At 39.8% G+C, this 25,546-nt stretch overlaps 3 protein-coding genes across 5 annotated transcripts; 2 read left to right on the forward strand and 1 right to left on the reverse strand.

The window, feature by feature from the left end:
- Positions 1-1,005: 1,005 nt before the first annotated feature.
- ABRAXAS1 (abraxas 1, BRCA1 A complex subunit) lies at positions 1,006-7,701 on the forward strand. 3 transcript variants are annotated; one of them, XM_030947439.1, is made up of 9 exons: positions 1,006-1,124; positions 2,196-2,286; positions 3,172-3,208; positions 3,653-3,702; positions 4,355-4,548; positions 5,136-5,255; positions 5,571-5,655; positions 6,127-6,235; positions 6,383-7,701. In XM_030947439.1, the coding sequence occupies exons 2-9, from the start codon at positions 2,260-2,262 to the stop codon at positions 6,808-6,810; spliced, it is 1,050 nt and encodes a 349-aa protein (XP_030803299.1). In that variant the 5' UTR covers positions 1,006-1,124; positions 2,196-2,259; the 3' UTR covers positions 6,811-7,701. The 3 variants fall into 3 exon arrangements, with proteins under 3 accessions (XP_030803299.1, XP_030803298.1, XP_030803300.1); XM_030947438.1 differs by having other exon boundaries at positions 1,012-1,124; positions 3,636-3,702; XM_030947440.1 differs by lacking the exons at positions 1,006-1,124; positions 2,196-2,286; positions 3,172-3,208 and having other exon boundaries at positions 3,665-3,782.
- MRPS18C (mitochondrial ribosomal protein S18C) lies at positions 7,334-9,899 on the reverse strand. The gene is made up of 6 exons (XM_030947441.1): positions 9,828-9,899; positions 9,663-9,724; positions 8,538-8,621; positions 8,050-8,107; positions 7,678-7,737; positions 7,334-7,596 (listed from the first exon to the last, which is right to left on the reverse strand). Exons 1-6 carry the CDS (start codon positions 9,877-9,879, stop codon positions 7,520-7,522), a joined length of 393 nt encoding a protein of 130 aa, XP_030803301.1. The 5' UTR covers positions 9,880-9,899; the 3' UTR covers positions 7,334-7,519.
- On the forward strand, positions 9,604-24,513 carry HELQ (helicase, POLQ like). The gene is made up of 18 exons (XM_030947436.1): positions 9,604-10,282; positions 10,654-11,392; positions 11,749-11,927; positions 12,477-12,677; positions 13,704-13,776; positions 14,270-14,367; positions 14,937-15,035; positions 15,713-15,858; positions 16,529-16,768; positions 17,433-17,574; positions 17,876-17,980; positions 18,486-18,705; positions 19,434-19,585; positions 19,962-20,060; positions 20,347-20,520; positions 21,005-21,118; positions 22,785-22,919; positions 24,322-24,513. The coding sequence occupies exons 1-18, from the start codon at positions 10,130-10,132 to the stop codon at positions 24,406-24,408; spliced, it is 3,156 nt and encodes a 1,051-aa protein (XP_030803296.1). The 5' UTR covers positions 9,604-10,129; the 3' UTR covers positions 24,409-24,513.
- Positions 24,514-25,546: the final 1,033 nt, after the last annotated feature.

Raw genomic sequence — 25,546 nt, forward strand, 5'->3', positions numbered from 1 at the left:
TGTGCTGAGAAATGAAAGTCTTACTTGGTCTCTCTCTCTACTGTAACAATAGTTAAGAATCATAACAGTTTTCCCTTCTAAATGCTAGCATCATCCACATATATTTCAAATAATTCTTAAAGAATTTTATTTAAATATAAATATGCCAGAACTCCTTCTAAATCTTGCAAAAAAATTAAGGGAAAAGAAACTGCAGTGAAAATATTAATTTTATAGGTAACCAAAAAAATATGTGTAAGACATAAAAAGCATGGAAATGCCTCTTGAAAGACCACAGGTCCACACATCCTATTTCAAGAGTCAGGAAATTAACATCTAAGGCTAAGATTGTGCGTACCTATAGTCCTGATGAGTGATGAAACCAAACACTTGCTCTCCTGAAGTAAAGGAGTAAAACCCCTGCAGCCTTCAGATCAGATCTCTGATCACATTTCAAAGAATGTTGTCACTTGTAACTCTCTCTTCCTGAAATTGTTTTCTAGGACTTTCTTCTGGCTGATATGTCAGAAACATCTGCTATAATGGGGGAAAAAAAGTGTTAGTACTAGTATTAAAATAAGTAAAAAAATGTGACAACTCAAAAAATACAAAACATGCATTCTGCAAACAGTCTACATCTGAGGAAGAAGTGGTACAATTTACTGCTGTCAGATCATTATTTAGCATTATCATTTTATTACCTCCTAATCACATTTTATTAGGTCATTAACTCAGAAGATTCTCCCCACATTCTCAAAGAGCACCGTGGATAGACATACAGCTGTATGTCCTGTTTCGAGAGGCACGGCCTTGGTATTAAATCTCCCTTCTTGTTGACTAGGCTTGAAAGCAGACAAAGATCAAACGTCAGAGAACATCTTCCCTTAAGAACATTTTTCCAAACTCCGCGTTTTGCAGCTGAGGAGGGATCCCGGGCCCCGCGGCGGGGCCGCGCTCCCGGCGGCTCGGGGTGCGGCGGGCCGGGCCCGGGCGCGGCGCTGCCGCCGGCGGCCGCTGGGGGCTCCCGCCCGCCCGCGGCCTGTCCCGCCATTACTGGCATGGAAGGCGAGAGCACCTCGGCCCTGCTCTCGGGCTTCGTGTTCGGCGCCCTTACCTTCCAGCACCTCAGCACCGACTCGGACACGGTGGGTGCCGAGGGAGGGCCGGTCCGGGTCGGTGGGAGAGGAGGGAGGGGCGGGCCGCCCCCGCCGCGCTGCCGCCGGGCCTCCCCCGTCCGGCCCTGCCGAGAGAGCGCCCGGCGGTCTGTTCGTGTGCGAGCGGCGGAGAAACGCGGGTGTTCCGTGATCGAACGGGGCGAGCGGCGGCTGCAGCGTCATGTCCGCCCCGGGCCGAGCGCGGCGCTGGCCGGGCCGCCTGGCCCCAGCCTCGGCGGGCAGCACCGCACGGCCGCGGACTGCTCGGGCTCGGCGAACTCGGGAGCCACCGCAAACCGACCACGACACAGGACTGCCTCGCTGAGGAGTTTTTCCTAACTGCGGGCCAGTATTGAAAAATGAGCGAGAAACCACTCTGTTAAAACTAAAAAATAGAAAAAAGTTCGTTTTGACCGCATTTTTCCTCTCCTGAAGAGAGCACTCACACTTGGTATTAAAGAAAATCAAGATAGAATATGCTGAGTTGGAAGGGACCTACAAGGATCATGTAGTCCAACTTTTGGCGCCGCACAGGACACTCTAAGAATCCCACCACATGCCTGTGAGAGTGCTGTCCAAATGCTTCTGGAAGTCTGCTAGGCTTTGGTGCTGTGATCATTTCCCTTGGGAGCCCGTTCCACTGCTCAAACACCTTCTGGGGGAAACGCCTTTTTCTGATATCCAGCCTAAACCTCCCCCCAACTCAGCTTCATACCGTTCCCTCGGGTCCTGTCACCTTCGACAGAGGGAAGAAATCGGTGTCTGAAGCTCCACTTCTCCTCTTGAGGCAGCTGTAGCTTGCAATGAGGTCTCCCCCCACTCTCCTCCAGGCTGAACAGACTACGTGACCTCAGCCACTCCTGCTCTGGCTTCCCCTCTGGACCCTCCACTATCTTTGCAGCCCTCCCTTGGACACGTTCTAATAGCTTTGTATTTTTCTTACAGTGTGGCACCCAAAACTGCACACAGGACAGGGGGTGAGGCCACACCAGCGCCAAGAGCAAGTGTGTCTGTTCAATGCTACTGTTAATGTGGGGTTTTCTTCTCTCTTCCCCTCTAAAGGAAGGTTTTCTCCTTGGAGATGTGAAAGGTGAAGCCAAGAACAGCATCACAGACTCACAAATGGATGATGTTGAAGTTGTTTATACAATCGGTTAGTGTGTCCACATTTTTCATAGTCTGCTTGGTTTTGGGCAGTAAATCACAGCTTTCAGTTTTGGGGGACAGCAATCTACAGCAAGATCAAAGCTCCAAGATCCTACATGCTTCGCTGATATATAAAAGAAAACAAACAAAAAAACCCAAACCAAAAACACATGGAAGGGTTATTTTGTAACATTTTAACTACTAAAAATATTACAATTTTACTGCAGAAAATGCAGTAATTTAAAAGAAATAATTGTTCATAGTTCCTTGGATGGCTACTCTTTGCCAAATATCTTGTTACATTAAACATAACTTGGGGTTTATACCCTTGTCTTGGCTACATCACAAACTCTCCTGGGCTACAGTTGTCCTGAAAGAGCTTTGTCTATCAGTGGTATGAACTGTAATGTATTAGCATCTATTACCTCACTTGGAGCTTATAAAATTATGTGTGTGAAGGCTGCAAGCTCTTTAATAATTTCACTAAGCAGATGCCAGATGTATTTTTGGTTATCATCTTGATGTGATTGGTGTTGATATGCATTGAATTACTCAAGTGAAATCCTTCATACTACATATTTCTCCTTCACTCAGCAGAAGGAGAAAAATACAAAGCACCCAGCTTGATTTTTCAGTTGACATAATAGAAAAGTATACAAAAAATACAGTTTATATAAATGGGTCCCTATACTTTTGACAAAATTAATTAGAATATATTTTTAAAATATTTCCTTTTTTCACCTTATTTAATTTTATGGTAATGCATTCAATTTTAAGAAATTATGTAAAATTATTTCTTGGTCCTTCTATGAGTTTGATGCTGATCATAGCATGCAGAAGAATATACATCTTGAGCTGATGAACCCAGAGTAATGTTACTTTCTCTTTCCAGACATACAGAAGCATATTCCATGCTACCAGTTGTTCAGGTAAGAATCTCAAGGAAACAGATATTGAAAAGTTAAAATTAACCCTAACCTGAACTCTTCAAGTGTTAAACTTACATTGTCTAGGAAAATCACCCAGCTGTAACTATAGTAGCCATATCAACCTCTTGGAATTACAGATGCAAAATGCCATATGCTATTCCTATTTTGGTTCTTTATGTGTTTTTTTTAATGTTTGTCTATGCATATAGAAATAGAGATAAAGCATATTGCACCTTCTGGTGATCGATGATACCATATAAACTACAGAAAAATGTCAACACACTGAAAAAAAGCATTCCATACATTCTAACCCTTACCCTTAATAGTATTAATTTAATTTTTTTTTAAAGCAAGATGATTCTCAGCATGCTAAAGTTATTTTTCCAGTCTAATTTCTTCCCCTCTAATTGTCCTAATTTTCTTATAGCTTTTATAATTCTGCAGGAGAACTGAATGAACTTGCCCTGAAGAAAATACTATCAGGCTGTAAGAAGGTATTTTATTCTTAAATCTAAACCATACTGAGGAGCTCACTCAAATTTTGGAGGCTGTTCTGGATACCTCTTGCATCAAGGTTTTTTCTTTTCTCATTTTAAACCTTTTATAGTCCCTCATGCTGCTGGCCAAGGCAGCTACATCCTTTTCCTCCATAAAAAAACCAGTTTAGCTTATCTTTGACTAGGATTTGCCTACATATGTGTCACAACTTTATTTTGAATTATTAATTTCTCAAGTGAACACTTCAAGGACCCCAAAGGAATTGCACCAGTTTCCACCTTAAGATCAGTTGAGGTCAGCTCACAAGTGGTTAAGGAGCACTACATCAAAAAGAACTAAATTTTTTTCCACAGAACAAAATTTTATAAGGGGAAAGTAGAAGCTGAAAAGAAACAGCAAAACAGAAGAAAGCTGGCAGTTTCAGCTTGAACGCAGGCTAAGAAACAGACCAATTCAACACATGGTTTTGAAGGAAAGAAGATGGGAAATAGGCTTAGAAGTTTTAAAGGTTTCAGGTTAACTAATTGCTTGACTGTGCACCTACTAGCAAACAATTCAGACATGACTTTGCACTGGATGAAACTTGCTTCAGTGACACACAGGGACATTATGATTCAACAGTAACTGTGAATTTTCTTCTGCCTGCAGAGTGTAATAGGATGGTACAAATTCAGACGTAACACAGACCAGACCATGACATTCCGGGAAAGAGTTCTTCATAAAAACCTGCAGTCACACCTATCAAATCAGGGGCTTGTATTCCTCCTTTTAACCTCTAGTGTGATGACAGAAAGTTGTTCTACTTACAGATTGGAACATGCTCTGCATCGGCCTCAGGAAGGGTAATGTCTACAGCACATGCTAAAACTTGAAAGTTTCTCTACTTTGTTGCAATTGACTCAGTAACACTGTATATTTTACCTTTGAAACTTACACTTTTAATAAGATTGCTCCTATGTTGACACAGCCCAGTTGAAGGCTTACCCTGGAATTTTATTTTGGGATTGCCCTTTTTATCTATAGTGCCAGCATCACCAAGCAGACACTGTCAGTTTATTTACACACATAAGCTACACCTGATCAAATTGCTTTATGTACAGGACCTCAACCATACATGGTGTTCATGAAAATATTTAAATTGGTGTTAACTTTATCTTCAGAGAGATTCTGCTCACAGGCTAGGCTTAGCAAGTAAATGTTGAATTAGTGTGTGTTGTAGTCAGAAAAGGGGGAATTATAGGCATTGCTCAGCTTCTGGTTGCTCTTGGAGTTTGCCTTTAGCCTCATCTGTACATGATGTAATACATTTAGCAAGGATTAACCATACTGTAACCCTTCCATTGGATCCTGAATGGCCAAAAATATTTAATTTTCAGTGAAACATCTTTGGATATTAATAGATCATGTTTTCATATTTATGCATTTTAAGACTTTTCCAGAAAGTCCCTTTGGTGGTTACCAACTTGGGAATGGCAGAACAGCAAGGTTACAGAACAGTGTCCGGTTCCTGTGTATCCTCTGGTTTTGTGAGAGCCATGAGACAACACAGGTACAATACATGTCGTATTTACTGACAGCTGTAGCTTCCCACTACCATAATTACACTTACTTTTTTATAAAAGCATTTAAGTGCTTTTGCAAATGTTATAGCCATACCTTGTTTCGCTTGACCTGTTTTCTACAATTACTTACCATTCCAGCATACTAGGAAATTAATTCAGTCCCATATTTTGCCAGGAGCTGTCTGTCTCAACACAGGCATCTGGCGTTGAAGCACAAAATGCTTCTTTACTCACTAAAGCTCCTACTAAGTAAGCACTGGAATCACTAGCTTGCAATTATGCTGTTCTACTCCTGGTCACAGGTCAGAATTCTTCCATGAAGATGGGTCCCTACAAGAGGTTCATAAGATAAATGAGATGTACGCCACCTTGCAGGAGGAACTGAAGGTAAGCCAGGCAGGCCTGCCTACCTTCATCAGTTCTACAAAACCAAGGCAGCCAAGGGCTACACTTTTTGCACTGCATGAGAAAACAAAGCCATAATCTGAAAGGTGAGCAAGTTCTACTTACTGCGCTGCACACTACATTCTCAAAGCTGAGGATTTAAGTTACCATTTGATTATAGTACAATGTTTTATCTTCAAGTCCATGAATAAATTCTCATAAGAGGATTATTTTGAAGGAGTACTCTCTGTAGTTTGTTAGATCTCCTTTGCCTAGATGGGATCAAATAAAACATCTTGCACCTGGTTCAACACAAGGTTTAAGTTATCTGAGAGATCCATCTCTAAATCATTCCTTAAGCTTTTTACTACTCTGTCCAACTTAACCATGAGTACCTTCAAGGATTTTTCAACAATTTTAAAGTCAGCTACTGTGAATACTGTTAGTCTGATCAACACACTCTTCTCCTTGCAGAAAATATGCATTACAGTAGAAGTCAGTGAACGATCTGTAGAGAAACTCTTAGCAGAAGTGAGCCAATTAAAAGAAGAAATAAAGAGGAAAAAGCAACAAAATTGTTCAGGTAAGTCAACTAAATGTGGTGCAAGCCTTGCCCTTCCAAGTTGACTCAAGTGGCAGAAGCAGAAAACACTTCTGAACCTGAGTCAGCCAAAACAGCAGAGGTGCAAGAGGTTCTGCAACTCTGACTTTGATTTTTTTTTTTCCTCAGGAGAAGACAAAAACCACCCAGCAGAGCCAAAGGAGAATGTTCTCCTTTGCCAGGCACTACAAACATTTTTCCCCAATTCCAGACTTCAGACCTGCATTGTTTCTTTCAAAGGCCAACAGATATCCAAGAACTGCTGTAACACAGACCATCATATTAATGTCATGGACAAACTGACTCTTATGGTAGAGGAAAGAGACTTCACTGAAGCTGAATCAAGGCATCTAAACAAGCGTAAGGTCAGGGAGACCACATCAGTTTCAAAGTCATTCAAGAAGTCCAGATCATTGCAGCTTCACCAAGAACCACTTCAAGACCAAGAGGACAGTGACCAGGAAAGGAAGCTTACACTGAGTAGCACTGAAACAGATGAGGATGTGTTTGAAAAAAACAGAGATGCAAAGGAATACCCACACTCTCCTACTTTCTGATCTGTCAGATGACTTCATGCCAAAAGCTACTGCTGGTGTATTCCGGTGATGTATCAATCTCTAGCACTGCAAGGATGTATGTAACAGGGCATTTTTGCAGGTTGTTTTGGTTTTTTTTTTTTTTTTGCCCAGTGCATGACTCCTGTTCAGCATAAAGATAAATCCAAAATGACATTCCATCACTTTGCCTTCCAGAGTTCCATCTGTCTTCTCTCTCTCAGGGTTCAAAGCCTATGCTACAGGATGCTATCAGTGAGATAAGCATGTCATATGGTGCCTCAAAGTGATACAACTTCAAGCTGCTGGTGAAGAAACAGTGCTACCTACCCTCCTGACACAGGGAGCATCAAATGAACACGTTACAGAGTTAGCTGTCTACATGAACTGCCACAATTTAAATACATTAATTTATCCTCAGGAAACCAGTGCTTGTTTACTTCACATCTTACAACCCAGCAAGGGGAAAAACAGCCACCTGAGCTTTAGCAAGACTGGTGAGCAGAGGAAGAGGTCCATAGAGCTGCCAGTTTCTATTATTGCTTTAATCTTCCTTCAGACAATAACTTTCAGAGACTTCATGAAAAAAAATAAAAGAACGACTGACATCCACCCCTCAAGTCAACCACACATTATGCTAGCAAACCACATTTCCAGCAAACAAGTACATAAACATGAAAAACAGTTTTATTGTTTATTTCTGTACAGTATATCACTCTGGATACTTGATGTTACATAGCTTGGGGTCTGTGAGAAATTGTGGGTTCTTAAACATAACTGGCATAAATCCTGTTAAAAAAAAAAGACAGAGGTGTTCTTAGTAGAAAAGTAGTCTTGAGTTAGAAAATTCAAAAGCAAAATCATACTTACCAAATACATGAGCTCTTTTAATGGCTTTTGTAATTTCCTTCTGCTTCTTGTTGCACAAGCCTAAAGAGATGAATTATTTTCAACACCAAACAAGTCATTAGAGCGTGAAAGGCATGTTACTGACAATTCCCTCTAGCTTTGATTAAGTCCTTCTAGAAAAATGCACGTGTGCTTTTACTGTTAAATACAAAATGCATACAATTAAAGGATATTTTAATTCCTTGATGCAGGCTACTAAGTCAGGGAAATACTCTTAAAAATGTATGGAGTTGGGACTGGTTACTCTCAGAAAGACTGCTCATGCACAGTTACTTAGACTCACAAAAATACTATTATTGCCCTGTACATGATTTAATTTAATACTTCACATACCTGTGATATGCCTGCCATAAATGGAGCCAGTATATGGAGAAACAAACTGGGAAAGAAGCTAGTTAAATTAAGAAAAATCAAAGTCAGTTTAAGAACTTCTTTTTTGGAGCTTTATGTTACTACTTGTACTCTATTTTTCATTTTTTCATCTGTTTTTTCAAAATTCAGTTCTACCTAAAGAAAAAAGTACAGCTTGGAGCTAGACAGTATTTTCTATGCTTCCATGTTTTGTGGCAGCTGAATTGTAACCAAGCACTCTATTTGTTAAACAGCAAAGTTGTCACACATAGTTAGTTGATTAAGCATCTTAGCATGACTACATTATTTGGCCCTTGACCTACACACATTCTTACTCATAAGTTTTAAACACGTCCACATAGGAATAGATTTTTTAACTGGTTTTTTTAATCACTTTGGACTTACTATACACACATTTAAAAACAGTAAACCCATTCCCTTCATCCAAGGACGGCAATTTTAAAACTCACCTGCACATTCTTATAGTCCACATTTATTCCACACAGGACACATCTCTTTGGAGGATCTTTGTAGGGGTTCTCCATTTGTATGGGCTGAAATCAGAGAATGATTAACATCTGTAAGCTTCACAAGAAAATAGAGAACATTTGTTACTTTTAATCCTTTAATCAATATTTGCCTTGAAACCAGAAGAGATATTTAGTGCACCACTGAACTTTTCAATAACTTTATTAACTCACTTCTTGGTACCTCACAACTTCAAAGACTTCTCACAAGTAAACAGCCTTCTATATTTTAGTAACAGTGACACTAGCAACTCTATTAAATCATTCAGAAAGACAGTGCTTACACCTCTACTTGAAGTCAAAATCTGCAGAAGCTGGTAAAAATGTAGTTCTGTGTGAAAACTCACAAGAATCTTTTTTTAAAAAATAATTTCATGGCAAATGGCCTGAGGAAGTTTCCATGTGCTCACACACATTTTAAAGAGAGAGATTTAGAAATATTTCCCAAGGAGCCTCCTTGGGAGGTATTTCTGAATAGCCTCCTCAAGCTTCAGAAGACACCAGCACCAAATTCTTACAAGATATGAAAGTTGACTTTTCACTTTCATAGTGAAAGAGTCACAGAACAGTCTGTGTTGGAAGGGACCTGTGGAGATCATCCAGTCCAACTCCCTGCCAAGGCAGGGTCACCTGGAGCAGGTGACGCAGGAACACGTCCAGGTGGGGCTGGAATGTCTCCATAGAGAGAGAGAGTCCGTGACCTCAGTGGGCAGGCTGTTCCAGGGCTCTGCTGCCCACAGTGTAGAGAAGTTTTCCCTCATGCTGAGGTGAAACTTCTTGTGATTTTAGTTACGGCCACTGGTCCTTGTCCTGTCGCTGGCTCCACGTCCGATCTACTGAGATATCAGGTTTAACAGGCTCTCATTAAGATACTGAAATACAGATTCGCGGGGCCTTAACTTGCTGCGCCCGATGAGCTCCCTCTGCGCTGCGCCCCCCACAATGGATTCGGGGTCTGATGAGCCCCGAGCTACACAGCGACCAGAGCAAAGCGTTTCCAGCCACCGCTGTGTCTTGCGGAGGGGGAGCAGTAGGACAGCAGGGCGGGACAGGTCGGGAAAGCCTCACCTGGTCCGAGCGCTCAGGCTGCCCTTCATGCTGCAGGCGGCGCGGTCGCGCCCACAGCTCCGCTGCAAGGGAGAGCGACAAGGTTAGCGACGGCACGGCGTGACAGCCGCACAGGCGAACGCCCCCGCAGCCGCTCGAGACAGAGGGAGACCGGGAGGGACGCACCAAGAACCAGGCGCGACCAGCGCCTCCGCGCCGCCACAGCCTGCGCCGCCATGACACCCGCACCGCCACTTCCGGCCGCGCGTCACTGCCGCCGGCCCCCCGCTGGCCAATAGCAGCGCGGTCTTCCCGACCCGGGACAGGCGATTGGCGGCAGCCCGGCCACGCGCTTCCCCCGGCGGGCTGTTACCCGCAGTCCCCGCTCCCGCCATGGACGCTGCGCCTCCGCGGGGCGGCCCCGCGGCCTCTCTTCGCGTCCTGCCGCGGCCGTGACAGCCCCACGCAGCCTCCGCGCAGCCCCGGCCATGGCGGAGCCTCGGCTCGCCGTGCGGAGGAAGAGCCGCTCCAGCTCGGAGCGCAAGCGGGGCCGGGCCCCAGTGCAGCCCGTTGCCGCTAGCTCGCCGGTGGCTCGCAAGAGACCGAGCTCTGGTGGCGAGCGGCCCCCGGCGGAGGCCCCGGTAGGGGATGGCGGGGTCCTGGGGCTGGTGGCGAGGCGGGGGAGCTCCGTCTGGGAGGATGGTGTGTGTCGGCAAGGGTCATGTTTTGTATGAGAGAGTGTGCTGCCGTTTGGCTTTAGCTTTAAAAAAATCATCTCTATCATCTCTCTGTGCATGTATTCTCCTACTTGTAGGTTATCTGTTTCACTTAGTCAAGGCATTTCTTCAGAACCTAAGCAGGGTTTTCCTCAAAGATGGCATCACACAAAATGCTTTTGCGTTAAGCTGGGGCAGACTTAAGCGACTTAGCTCTGATGTTTGTGCTCTGCTTGTTATTCTGTCTTCTGTGGCGTCGCCTCAGGGTGTCAATAACTCCGGTTTCGTTTTTGCAGTGCAGTAACGATAGCGAGGAGGATATGTTTGGTGACTATGACAGCTTTTATGGAAACGATTCCTTGATCACTCAAGTGGATGATGCTGAACACAAATACCTGCAGGATAAAAATACGGATGTGAAAGCAGCTGGAGAGATGCTACTTGGGAACCTTCAGTCAGGAGTTCACCAGAAAGAGCAAGATAACTTCTCTGCTTCACAAAATCTGGTTGTCCTTAAAAGTGACAAAGAGGGTGCCTGCCAAATGCATGACAGTGACCCAGCTGATGGCAATCAAAAATTAACTGAGTCTATTTTAGATGACTTGCCATCGTCACAACTCCTGTATTTTGAAAAAATGGATGAACTTTCTTCTGCTTCTAGAATGTCTCCACTCTCAAAAGGGAGAGATGAACGTGTAAATTCTTTCTCAGACAAAATCAGAGACCCATTGTCTTTTTATGCTGGTGCTGAACACAGGAACAGACCTATTGATTCTTCCTCACGCTCCAAGTGTGTTTTATTTAAATCCGAGAGTCTCAAAGATCACCTGAAAAGTGCTATGACTGGAAATGCCAGAGCCCAGACTCTGCAGGTCTCCAAGACCAAGCAGCTCAAAGAAGCTGTTTTATCTGAAGAGATTTTTGTGGCTAGGAAAGCTATTGAATCTTCTTCTCTTGATATAGGCCCTTTTTATGGATTACCTAGCAAGGTTAAAGATTTATTCAGACAACTTCGAGGGATTGAAACACTTTATGGTAGTGTAACCAATGGTCTGTTGGAAAAAAAAAAAGAACTGCTAGTGGAATATTGTCTGTTTCACCCATTATACTGTAAAAATATTTAAGGTAATGCTTAACATAAACCACATTGGAAAGCAGTTGTCCTGTTTTGGGAAGTGGCTGTTTTGGTGTTTTAGATGGATGGAATGGATGGATGGTATCCATCTGGATTACAGAATAGTTTAGAAGTCACCATCACTGAAAGCTTTAAGTGCTTTTTTGAGGAAAAGCTCTCAAAGGCTGAGCTCAGAGTGTTCTGAATGAAACACAGGCATTTTCATGTTAACTAACATTCCCTTGGGGTTGCTGATAGTTCCATTTTCATTTTGCAGAGTGGCAGCATGATTGCCTAATGTTAGAATCCCTACAGCAAAGGAAGAACTTGATATACTCATTGCCAACTGGTGGTGGAAAAACTCTTGTAGCTGAAATAATAATTCTCCAAGAATTACTCTGCAGGCAGAAGGATGTTCTGATGATCCTGCCATATGTTGCCATTGTCCAAGAAAAGGTCTGGATACAGTGTTTCTGGCACTGCTTTTTTTGATACAAGTCTTTCATTATATGCTTTGTTTACTTGCTCACCTGCCTGGTTTGCAGTAAGGTTTTTATGAATATATGGTGGGAAGTGAGTGACCTCTTCTAAAAGCTGCTCTGATGGTTAGTAATTTTGGAATGGGACAGAAATTATGAGGTGAAGATATATTTACTTCATAAATATTTATGAAGTAAAGGGTGCTGAATTTTGAAATAATGGCTTTTTGGGATGTTTTCTTTAGTTGCCTAAGAACTGTGCTGCCCAACTTGCTAAAGAAGTGATCTTGAAATAAAAATGTATTTTGGTATAAAGAGGAAATTAGTTTTAGAGAACAGCTAAAACCCAGCTATAATATGTGTAGACAGTTCAATTTTGTAGCTGGAGTAGATAATCTTAGCTAATATGTTTCACTAATTCAAGCAGCTGATTGTGGTATGGGTTGGTTTTCTGTTGAGTTGTTGAGGCAGATCTGTAATCCAAAATGAGCATGAATTTGTTCTCTAATTGATTTTTCTTTTATAGGTTAGGGGTTTATCGAGTTTTGGGATAGAATTGGGTTTCCTGGTTGAAGAATATGCAGGAAGTAAAGGAAGATTTCCACCAATCAAAAGGAGAGTAAAGAAATCTCTTTATATTGCTACTATAGAAAAAGGACATGCTCTGGTGAACTCCTTAATTGAAACAGAAAGAATTGATGATCTCGGCCTGGTTGTGGTAGATGAGGTAGGCCACAAGATGTACTCCAGTTTATCAGGTGCAAGTTCTTTTAGGGTTCTAATAAGCAATTATTTAGTAAGGAGCAGTTCTTCGCCTGATTGGTTTTTCTTAGAATATTCCTCATGAAAATTACTTTTATTTTCTGTGTTCTGAATTGGCCCATAATTCTATAATTTTGAAAGTTGTTGTTTGTTCTTTTTGTTTTTTATGAAGCATTTATTGCTTTTTCAGAGTAATAGATTTATATTGAGAAATCTACTGTGGTAGTGGTTGATGGTGAATTCCTGCATAACTACTTGTCATTTAGAAGTCTCTAATGGGTTGAAATAAAGCATCAATAATTTTAGTTTTATGGAATGTACTTTATGAAACCTAGACCTTAACTAGTAGATATGAAGCCATGCAACTTTGTGTCTGGTAGTAATGACCCAGTGAAACATTGACAAAAATGAAAAATACCAAGTAACATTTGGCTGTGAGAATTGCCTGTTGCAGTGGTGGGGCTGAGTTGCGCTACCAAGGGTTTATTGGGAGGTTGAGTAATGTGTATAACATCTGATGGGGATTTTAATTCCTGGAATTCTTCAGGCTGACTGACCATGCTTTAGCACTGCAGCTTCTAAACAGAGGGCAGCTGAAGCACTAACTTCTGTTTTTTCTAGAAGCTGGCTGCTAGGAATGTTTTTTACTTTGTGTTGCTTAAACCGCATTTTGTTTACAATTGCCTCAGAGTGGTGAATACAAAGATCTCCACGCTGACTGTTTACTGTGTCAGTTGTGGTCTAGTTAAATGGAAGGTAAATCTTGTCTACGTTGGCCCATGAGTCTGTTGTTCTGTGATCCTTAAATGCTTTTTAAGTGAGGTAATGCATCTGAACTTAACAATCCAAATTTAAACAAGGGATATCTTTAGGAAGCCCAACAAAAACAGTTCTGTAGTATTTCTTTATATCTATATATTTTGGTGATTTTTTTAGAAATACTCTCAACTCATTAGCATTCTTGCCTTTTCTTTTTCCCTTCTGTCCACAGCTGCATATGCTCGGGGCGGGAAGTCGTGGAGCAGTACTGGAAATTACTCTGGCGAAAATTCTTTACACCAGTAGTAAGACGTGGCTACAGTTAATGTCATTAACATTTTGTTGTTGTGGCCTCTGAGAGAAGTCACTCTCACTTTCTGGATTTGTGCTGTTTTGGCTGCTTTTGAAAAACATGGCATGACTCCATGTAGTAACAGCATTTACTCATTGAAGTATTAATTGACCCTCTAACGATGTTAGGGTGTTTTTGAAGCTCTTTTGATACTTCTCTGTGAAATCCTGGGTGTTGTCAAATGTCTTCCATTATTTGTAGGAGCCCTTTAGGCATCCAATTAAATGCTTCTTTTTAAAATTTAAGTCTCAGTTACTATTTTGAAACTTAATATTATTTCGTAGTTAGTTAGTATTTCTTTAGTAGTGGCCTTTCCCTTCAAACCTGCTACTTTGGCATTTTGGAAAGATTGATAGTGAAGAAGGAGTCTCATGACTTAGATACTGAACAGAAGTGTTAAAAATTGGCAATGTGACAATAAATTCATTTCAACTTCTGTTTTACAGAAAAGACACAGATCATTGGCATGAGTGCAACGTTAAATAATGTTGGAGACCTGCAGAAGTTCCTGCAAGCAGAGTACTACACTAATAATTTTAGACCGGTCTGTATACAAGATACCAGGAACTAGTAAAGAAGATATTTGCCTTTAAAATCATAGTAAATCTGTTTAGAATTGTATCACACCTTTTGTGCTTAATTGTACAGTATAATATAAGGCCTGCTATTGCTCTCTAATTGCCAACAATACAGTAAATAGCACCATGCACTTCTAAATACACAAATGCAATAACCTTTAAAATGCTGTGCTAAGGCATTTGCTTCTTTTTAACTTAAGCAATTCCTAAATTACAGCCACTGTGCTGAGTCACTGTAGTCCATTTGGTATAACTAGAATATGTAGTGCTGGTTCTTGTATGCTTCAGGACAACATGGTTTATAAACAGTTCATGGGAAACAATGTTGGCATTCTTCATTATGATTCCATGTTTTATCAAGGCAAATAATCAAAACAAATAAGTTCTCTTAAAAATTCTAGAGTGCATGCTTATGTGCAAGTGTGTGTATGGCATGTGATGCTTAGAGAAAAGCTGTATCTGTACATCAGCAATAGTTTTAGAGAAAACTGAGTAATTTAACTAAAGTTTCTCTTTGCGGTTTCTGCTTTCCTAGGTAGAATTAAAGGAGTACATAAAGATACGAGACACCATTTATGCAGTTGACAGCAAAACAGAAAATGGCTTTGCTTTTTCACATCTCCTTAATTTCAAGGTAAAGACAAAGTGCTTATAGTTTCTTAGAACTGTTGTGAAATGCATTATTTTACACTGATTTGCTTGCAGACCTTTCACTAGAGAAATTACTTAAACATGATCATTCAATTGTAGTACCCATGAGAAAGAAGGGGTAGGCTTTGGGAATGAAAAAAACAGCCTTGAAATACTGAATGCTTAAACTTGATTTGCACTTCTTTTTGACTCTTCAAGGTAGAGGTTTCTTCAGTATTTTGACCTGTGAAAAGTATGAGTATGTATGAGTATTCCAGATACTCAGTGTTTTTTGTTCAGGGGTAGAGTTGATCACTCTTGGACAAAACTGAAAGAAGATACCTTTTGTGGGTTTTGCCAGCTTACTACTGCCTTGTAGGGATTCTTTTAACCTTTACAAAGGAAGATTTGTCAAATGGTAGACTGTATCTCAAGTATTGCTAAAAGAAAATGAAGTATTAAGGGAAAAAGCAAAGAATTTGATTTGTATATCCATGCATCCCTCAAGTTAGATGTCTTTCAAGTAAGGATTGGGAAAAAAGCTTATTCTACAACTTCTTGGAATTATGTCACATTAAATCCAATGGGAGTATTCAAGCAATGGTTGAGAACAAGTGTTGAATATTTAGGTTACGACTTAATTCCTAGCTTTAAATATTTGTCAATCTGTGCTTATTACAGTATTCTAGTAATCTGGAGAAAGCAGATCCTGACCACATCATTGCACTTGTTACTGAAGTTATTCCTAAATATTCCTGTCTAATCTTTTGTCCTACTAAAAAGAATTGTGAAAATGTGGCTTCAATGGTGTGCAAGTACCTCAAGAAGTAAGTTTCTACATGTTTTTTAATTATATGTGAAATAATTGCTTACAACTTAGGGTTTATTGTCATCTAGCTTGCAAGTGTTTTTCCCTGGTGATTAGAAGTAAATACTTTGAACATGGAGTCGTATAAAGTTGCTAATTGCATAAGTGATAGCAAACTGCAAAAGGCTTATTAAATAAAAATTTTTTTTAAATAAAAATTTTTTTTAAAGTTCTTACTTTTGTACCAAAACAGTTGAAAAAGATGATTGCCAGAGGGAAAAAAATAAAGAAAAGAAGGAAAAACATACTAAATTAGTCTAACTTTATGTCCCTTTGGCACTGGTTTCTGGAAGCTTAGAAAACAAACATTTGGTATTTGGTCATGTACTTTGATAGTCAGTTGAATATCTCTGTTCCCATACCCACTTTGGAAATCTGAGTTGTAAAATCTAAAGCAGCCAGTATTTGATATCTTCTGTTCCTGTGTTTCCAAACAAGGAAGGCTCTATTGCAACTAAATCAGCTTCCTGCGTATTGCTGGAAAGTTACTGGAAATAACTATTTCTTCAACTTAGATGTTAGAGAAATGAATGATGAAGAGAATGAGGCAGTAAGCAGGTCTGTTGGTTTTTATTTTCTTTTGGTTAATGATTGGTCAAAGTCTAAAGAAATGCTTTTCCTCCTCCAAGAGAATTTAGAGCTCACAAGGAGAAAGAAAAACAAGATCTCATCAAGAACCTAAAGAGTATTGGAAATGGAACTGTCTGTCCTGTTTTGAAGCAGACAATCCCTTTTGGTATTGCCTATCACCATAGTGGCCTTACAAATGATGAAAGGAAAAGCATAGAGGAAGCTTATTCTGCAGGTGTCCTGTGTCTGCTTGCTTGCACAGCCACTCTAGCTGCTGGAGTGAACCTACCAGCTAGAAGGTTAGTAGCCAAAAGATTTAAGTTTTGCATTGATTTTTGCTTTGTAAAAAAAATTCTTTAGTAAGTTGGAAATCTTAGCACTATTTAAAGTATGTTTGTGCTTTTACCAGCAAATTGAAAATATAAAGGATGTTGTGTTCAATTTGGGATACAAGACTGCAGCATTCATGTAGGAAATGTGAATCAGTAGGAAGTACCTCAGAGTATATCACTGAAGAGCACTTATGTAAATGGATTAAGGAAGTTTTAATAAATTGAAAAATGTTTTAATGGTTTTAGTAATGTTATTCAAAAGAACAGTGATTTCTTTAGATACTCTCCTAGGAACAGCATTTAAATGGTAAAATAAACCTTTTCTGAGGATTTGCAGTTGGAATATGTTTAAAAAAAAAAAGTGTTATCTTTTCATATGCAAGTTCTGATGATAGGGCTGCTGTACTCTGTGTGACCAAAGATTGCTTGCTAAGAATCCACTTCTGCGTGCACATTTAATACACCTTAAATAGTTTAAGGCTTTACAATTGATTTACGCATCTGTCCAAAGAGGTTTTTATTAGTTATGAGGTAAGGGGCCTATATAAACAATGAATTTGAATTTATAACATTTTACTGCTGCTTTAGTAATTTGAATATAAAGCATAACTTATTCAGGATGTCTTTGCAGGGTGATTCTCAGAGCTCCTTATGTTGGCAATGACTTCCTGAAGAAGAACCAGTATAAGCAAATGATTGGCAGAGCTGGTCGAGCTGGTATTGACAGTGCTGGAGAAAGTATTCTCATAGTGCAAGAAAAAGACAAACACTTGGTAATTTTTACAAAGCTGTTGGTAATTTAAATTGCTGAGTTAAGATGGTGGAATAAACAGGAGGAGCCAAGCTGCCTAGCTTAATTTTTGTTCACCTCTTAAAGTTGTAAGTATTTGATTTATGTAATAATACCTTTAAACTTGCTTTATGTGGCTTGTTTTCAGATGGGAACTGTAAACTTTTGATGTTTACCCTTATTTTCTTTATAAGGTGAATCATGCATGCCAGCTTGATTTTTTGAAAGTATAAAATTAATGCATGACTATTCCTCTGTACTAATATATTCCTTGTCTCTTTTAGGTTCAGGATTTAGTTCACAGTCCTATGGAGAACTGCTACAGCAATCTTCTGCTGGAGTTGACCAAGGGAATCCAAAGCCTGTTGTTATCTTTGGTTGGACTGAAGGTATCAGTTAACTCTTCTCTGTGAGTAACTTAAGTGCTTGGAAATGCTGAAAAAATGTCACCTGTTGATCCTGTAGGAAAAGACAGACTGCTTAAACATTCAGGCTTGCAAGTTCAGAAAAGCTTTAATCAAATTTTTGTCCTTATCTGATTAGATCTTCTCATTTAACTCCATAAGTAATCATCTAACACAACAATTACCTTATGTGTAAAAGCAAAAATTATATCTATCTTATTATACAATAGAATATTAATATTTCTATTTCTGATACTTGATTCAAAATACAAATAGAAACAGTGGAAACAAGTTAACATGATGCAGTAGCTAGAATAATAGAACAGATGGAGAGCAGTCCATCAGATCTGCCACTGAGAATCATTCTATTGTTGGGATATATTCTATAGAAACACAAGCTCTTTCTTTATTCAGTGATTTTTTCTTATGTGTTATTAAACGTGTGAAATTATAACTTTAAATATGCTAATCATTTCCCAAACTGGTGCAGATAGCAGTTACCTGTGAGGAAGTGGACAATTTTATGTGCTGTACATTGCTGGGTGTTCAGCAGCAGCTGCTGTCTCAAGAGAAGAGCCTCGCAGAGATAATTAAAGATGGGCTGGAAAATCTAATAGAAAAAGGACTCCTAAAAGGAAGAATATCTGAGAAAGACCACAATTCCAAATCTACACTGACAATCACACCCCTGGGTAAAGCTGCATATAAGGGTATGGATTTTTTTATTCTTATTATTAAACTGCAATGAAAAACAAGTTGTCAAGAAAGAGTTTTACTACATGATGTAGACTGAAAATGGGAGCGAAGTAGCACATGACTGAAAGTGATGTGAATGAAGTGTGATAATATTGATCCCACTGGGAAGAAAACTGGAACTGTACCCCTAAAAAAAACCACTTAAATAATTGATTTAGTGTTGTAATTGAAGTGGCTCAGGACCTTGTTTTACAATTAATTGTTATGAACAGGTTATTGTAAACAGAAGGATTTCTTGGAAAGCTTAAGAGGGAAAGGGAGCATGTGACATGTATACCAATTGTAACAAAAATAAATATATCAGGAAGTTCTGTTTTCCTATCGTATCATAAATATTTTGGGGTGTGGAATGTAGTTGAAATAGGATGAGTCTGAAGGGTTCCTTCAATCTACAAAATTATTGTAGAATTTCAGTAAAGCCAAGACATTTCACAAGCACTCCAAAACCACACAGAATGAACATACATAGAAATAGGTGATTGCCTTTCCTCAGCTTTGCTTCGCTACTCATGTTAGGTTAGAGCAGTAATTCAGGTTACAGATATTTCTCTCCAGTTCAGATGGCATAACAAGCTTTTGTGGAAGGTAAAGATAATACTGATTCTATGCTAAAATGCACTTTATTTAACTCTGTGTGCCTGATAATAGTTGTGCTTATTCTTACCCTATGTGCTTATTCTAGGCTCAATAGACTTGGCGTACTGCAATATTCTGTACCGAGAATTGAAAAAGGGTTTGGAGGGGCTGGTTCTCGAGAGCAATCTTCATCTCCTATATCTGTCAACTCCCTATGATATGACTTGTAGCCCAGATTGGATGATATACTTGAGACAGGTGAGAAATTGCTAGCAAACATCCATTGGGGCATGCAGTAATCCTGTGTATTAAATTTGCAGGGGGTTTGTACACACAGGACGTGAAGTGGGGTAACAATCTGATAGCAAATATGCTGGTTTTTTTTTTACTGGGAGTGCACTAAAATCTGTTTAATTCTGTTAAAATGAGGCATTCAGAGATGGACAGTTACAGATAAATCAGACAAGTAGGCAAAGAAGCCTCAGGGCTGCCTGTGACTGGTGACTGTAGAGCTACTCTACTGATTCTATAGAGATATTGAAAAACATTGTTGCACTGTGAACAATGTACTTGTGTTTTCTATGATACTAAAAGAACTAAATATCTGAATATTCTTTATAAAATTTTATTTTAGTTTAACCAGCTAAGTGCAGCAGAGCAAAAAGTAGCAGATATTGTGGGAGTACCTGAAAGCTTTATTACAAAAAAGGCTTCTGGTCAAGCCGTCAGAAAGGTAGGTTGGCAATTTCTCATACCTATGATGACAGTTGAGTAATTTCATTTGATTATTTGCAAATTCCAGATTATTTTTCTGCTAGCGTTATTTATTGCTGTTCTGATTATTAAAGTTCTTTTAATCTCATTGGTTGGTTTTCTTAATGTTTTTAATGTCTCTGTGTGTAGTATAGAAATGTTTTAAAGCTGCGAAGGGAGTAGAGATGAAAAGATTTGCCTTGTAGTACTAACAGAACATCTGCAGTGTGATACTGGCTCTGAATTCTAGTTTGTCTTATTCCTAGAATGTGGACAGTGCTGTGGTGAACAGGTTCTACCTGACATTTGTGCTTTATTCACTACTGAAAGAGACCAATATATGGAGTGTTTCAGAGAAATTTAACTTGTCCCGGGGGTATGTGCAGAATCTCCTCAATTCTGCAGCCTCCTTTGCATCCTGCCTTCTACATTTCTGTGAGGTACTGTGTTAAAAGAATGTAAATAAATTCTTTGTGGCTTGGTTTTGCAAAATCTGGAGTTTTGTTATCTTACTTTAGAACTGAATACAGGTGTGATATTTCACCTTTCCTGTTCTATGTTATTATTTCTGTTGAGCAAAGCTTAACATTGTCATACAATGACATTTCTGATAGTAAAAGCAAGCTTTATGCACTGAGAATGTGAAAACATACAAATTGTACAGGGGATTGATCAATGCTAGTGCTGTTGGTGAAATAACTGAAATAATTTATTGCTTATCCTTCAGAATTGCCCCACCTTTGGGATGTTCAGCTGAAGAATGCTGAATACACCTCTGCAGCTCTCTGAAAGGATGACTTAGATAATAGTGCTTCCCTCATCTAAAAGACAAATATATACTTTTTGCCTTAGTAGAGTTTTGTCAGTCTTATTTCCCAAATACAGAACTTTGGAACTGATTTTTAGCAATCTTTGTCTCTACAGGAATTGGAAGAATTCTGGGTTTATAAAGCCTTGCTGACAGAGCTTACCAAGCAGCTGACATACTGTGTTAAGACAGAACTCATCCCTCTGATGGAGGTAGCAGGGGTTCTAGAGGTCAGTAAACCTGGCTCGATGAAACTTTTCAAGTTAACTTGTGTGCTAAATGTTACTGCGCCTTTCAAGTGTATCTGGAAAACCAAGTAATTTGTTACTGGGAATTCAGCATAATGCAGATATTCCACAACAATCTGGAGGTTGGGGGAAAAGTGATCTGTTTAGGAAATGGGAGCTGGGGGCTATGGTTTTCTTCTGGCTTCTGCCACACCAACTATGAAAATACTGTATTTGGACAATAATTTAGCTGTATACTCAGTTGAAAGTTCGAGTCCTGCATTTTGGCCACAAAAACCCCCTGCATCGTTATAGGCTGGGAACAGTGTGGCTGGAACGGGCCCAGGCAGAAAGGGACCTGGGGGCACTGGTCAACAACAGACTGAACGTGAGCCAGCTCTGAAGGCCAAGGGCATCCTGGCCTGTATCAGGAATGGTGTGGCCAGCAGGAGCAGGAAGGTCATTCTTCCCCTGTACTGGGCACTGGTGAGGCCACACCCTGAGTGCTGTGTCCAGTTCTGGCCCCTCAGTTTGGGAAGGACGTTGACTCACTTGAGCGCGTCCAGAGGAGGCAACGAGGCTGGTGAGGGGCTTGGAACACAAGCCCTGTGAGGAATGACTGAGGGAGCTGGGAGTGTTTAGCCTGGAGAAAAGGAGACTCAGAGGTGACCTTATCATTCTCTACAACTTCTGAAAGGTGACTGTAGTCAGGTGGGGTTGGTCTCTTTCTCCAGGCAGCAACTGACAGAACCAGAGGACACAGTCTCAAGCTGCATCAAGGGAAATATAGGTTGGATATTAGGAAGAAGTTTTTCACAGAAAGGGTGATAAAGTTCTGGAATGGTCTGTCCAGGGAGGTGGTGGAGTCACCATCCCTGGATATGTTTAAGAAAAGACTGGATGTGGCACTCAGTGCCATGGTTTAATTGAGGTGTTAGGGCATGGGTTGGATTTGATGATCTTTAAGGTCTTTTCCAACCTAGTCATTCTGTGAATTCTGTGGAAAACAGAGTCCAGGTTTCTTTTGTGGTAAGGATTCTTCAGTTCCTGGGAGTAAGGAGGAATAAGAATTTACATATTTAAGTTAGAAGATCCTTACAGAAATATCCAAAGTCATGTTGGGACTGCATGTATGTTAAATAAGAAATTTAACTAGTCTCTGATCAAAGACTCCTATTAAAACAAAAGTTCTTTTGGGACTTCAGTCCAAGGTTCTACTCCTTGCAAAATGATGTAATTTTCTTATCCAGCATATTGTAGAAACAGTTTGTCAGAAAACCATTGAATTTAGTGGCAGTGAGGTTTTAATCTGAGAAACTAAACAAGGCAGACGCCTCCAAAGAATGCAGGACTGTTGTTCCTGTCAGTGACAGTGAATGCAGAAAACATGGCAACAAGAGAAGACAGCAGCAGATGATTGGTATCATCTAGGCTCAGAGGAAATAAAGGCAAATGGATTCATAAGAGGTGGATAAGATTGCTAGGGTGGTAAATCTTAGTGGCAAACCTGTGCTTTTAGGCTATAAAGATTCTCAGTGAGTATTCAGGTTAGAAAAAGAGGATTGGATTGATATGCAGAATGAAATGTTGGAGATTGGTGCAGAGATTGGCACTTACCAGTAATTCCTATTTCCTGTTCTGATAATCTAACACAATTTTGTACTTTCAGGCACGAGCAAAACAGCTTTACAACGCAGGGTACAAAACTTTAGCACACTTGGCTAATGCAAATCCAGAAACTTTGGTGAGGATGATTGAGCACTTGTCACGACGTCAAGCCAAACAAATAATTTCATCTGCAAAGGTGAGTTAGAAATAAAGCTATAAAAACCTGCTTCAGAACTCCAGTATGTCAAAAGTGGATGTTTGAACAGCATTAAAAGGGAAGGATTCAGTTTACTAGTAAAGACATTAGTGGACATTTGTGATCCAAATGCTGATATGTGCTAAGAACAATCTGTTGTGTACAGCCAAGTGGTGCTGCTTTTCAGAGGGGAAGCAAAGGGCAAGAATGCGTAACAGCTTGTCTGATACTTGAAATGCTCTGTTCTGCCAATATCTCAGGACTTACCTTACAGAAGTTCTAGTGGTAATTGTGACAAAAGAATAGGATTTGTAGGGTTGTAGAAATTGTAGAAAGGGAAACCAACAAGGTGCAGGATTAACTTCACCTATTTAGGTTGCTTTTGTCATGCCCTTTTTTTCTTTCCTGTCTTTTCCATTGTGAATATGCAGGTTCTGTAACAAACACTGAGTTATGTCTAAACAAAAACTGCAGGAAGTACTTTATCAAGGGATGGTATTCTCTCTCTATCTCCATTCATTGTCTGCTGTTACAATTGTATTGGCTTCATGTTTGATTCTACTAAAAGAGCAAGCTCATGGTGAAGTAAGGGAATGTCCAGAATAAAAGGATGGGTGATTGGTGTAAAAATAAGGCAGTCAATTAGAAAGTTTTGGTTTGCACATTCTCATGAAGTAAATATACCAGCTTTGGGGGTTGTGTACTTTAAAAGTCATGTTCAGATAATGTTGTAGGCTTCTTGCTGCTTTTTGCGTTTGCTGCTGTGGGAGCCAAAAGAAAGGGATATATGCAGATTGCTTATCTACATCAAGGACAAATCTAGCAATCTACCCTACTCTCCTGCTCAGATACTAAATTCATGGAGTTTTCTCTAACTGGGAAGTTAGAAGAGTGCTTGAATGGGGTCCTGTTCCTCTCCATGCCAGCAACAGTTCAGGGCAATGGATTAAACAACTGCTAATATCGGGAGTCCTGTATGTCTGGTGTAAAATGCTGTAGTAAGAAATTTCAAATAAAGGAAGAAGTCAGCTCGGCAGGCACAACTTAAAAATGTTTATTCTAACATGGAAAATGAATGTCTGAGGTTAAAAATGTTCCTTAACAGTTCCAGACAAAACTGTTCATATTCTGTAAAATTGGTGTATTGTGTGGTGGCAGAATCCAGAAAATCATCTGTGTGCTGTATGAATTTTTGTGTGACTGCTTTCTATATGGATGTAAACTAATTGACAAAAAAATGCTGGCTCTTTGAGGCAAAGCTGCTACTGTCCTCAGAGTAGCAGCAGTCTTTTACAAACCCAGGTGCAAGTTTGGAAGGAAGTGGTGTTTTAATCTAAGAGTTATAGCTAATACGTGTATTTGTTTTCTAATTTTTGTTTTTCTCTGTGTTTTCTTGTTGTAGATGCTGCTGAGTGAAAAAGCTGAGGCTTTACAGGAAGAAGTCGAAGAACTCTTAAAAGTGCCAACAGATATCCCAGGGACCCACTGATTGTCATGGAAAAAAGTAATGAATCCAAAATTCAGATATTTTTAAAATTTTTAACTCTCCTGTTTAAAGCTGCTGTAATTTAATAAAAATTTAATGTCTTTTGTATACCACAATTTTGAGTGATTTCTGAATTCAGAAGTTGACTATTGTAAACAAGGTGCCCTGACGAGGGCAGGAATGATACATCTGACTCCATCTTATCAAAAGGCTAATTTATTACTTTATTCTACTATATTATATTAAAGAATACTATACTATACTAAAGATTGCAGAAAGGATACTTACTGAATGCTAAAATGATAATAATAAAAACTTGTGACTCTTTCCAGAGTCTCGACACAGCTTGGCCCTAATTGGCCAAAGAGTCAAAACAACTCACACCAGAATCCAGTGAAACAATCACCTGTGGGTAAACAATCTCCAAACACATTCCACAGAGCACAACACAGGAGAAGCAAATGAAATAAGAATGGTTTTCCTTTTCTCTGAGGCCTCTCTAGCTGACTTTCAGCTTCCCAGGAGAAAAACCCTGGGCGAAGGAATTTTTTCAGAGAATGTGAATGCCATAGTTGACTTCATTCAAAGGTTTGGATTGTGAACTTCTTGAGCAATAGGACAGAATCATCTTCATTCCTGGTTTTAGATATAGCCCTAGTGTTTTGGGAGTGCTTTGGGAATTGGACTGACTGCTTTGTGTGTACTTCTGCTGGGAGCTTATGCTCACAGCTGAATTAAATAATATCTTTAGATATTCCCTTTAGGACACCTGCATTTGAGTGAGCTACCCAGAAATGCCTGCTTGCAGGATTCTCTGTACTCTAAGTGTAGCTAATGGAAGGAGCTGCAATTCATAACAAGGAAGTTGTCCCAGAGTTGTGCAAGAGATCGTAAATGATGCCTAGTTTAAGCCTTTTTAAAAAATGCAGATATCAAATTCATATTCAGCCTCTGGCAATTCCCTGAGATAATTCTTTCAGGATGCTTTTGAAGCAGTCTTCCAAACAGAAGGTTTACTTTTTAAAAATGTTTTTAATTTCTTGCTTAAATGTGAAGACTAAATAAAGATGAGGCCTTAAAGAACTGACGTTTGAGAAGACTTGTTGGGTTCTGAGAGTCCATGGGCATGTATCAGTCACCC

The sequence above is a fragment of the Camarhynchus parvulus genome, chromosome 4 (assembly GCF_901933205.1).
Source record: "Camarhynchus parvulus chromosome 4, STF_HiC, whole genome shotgun sequence".
In the NCBI taxonomy this organism is placed as follows: Eukaryota; Metazoa; Chordata; class Aves; order Passeriformes; family Thraupidae; genus Camarhynchus; species Camarhynchus parvulus.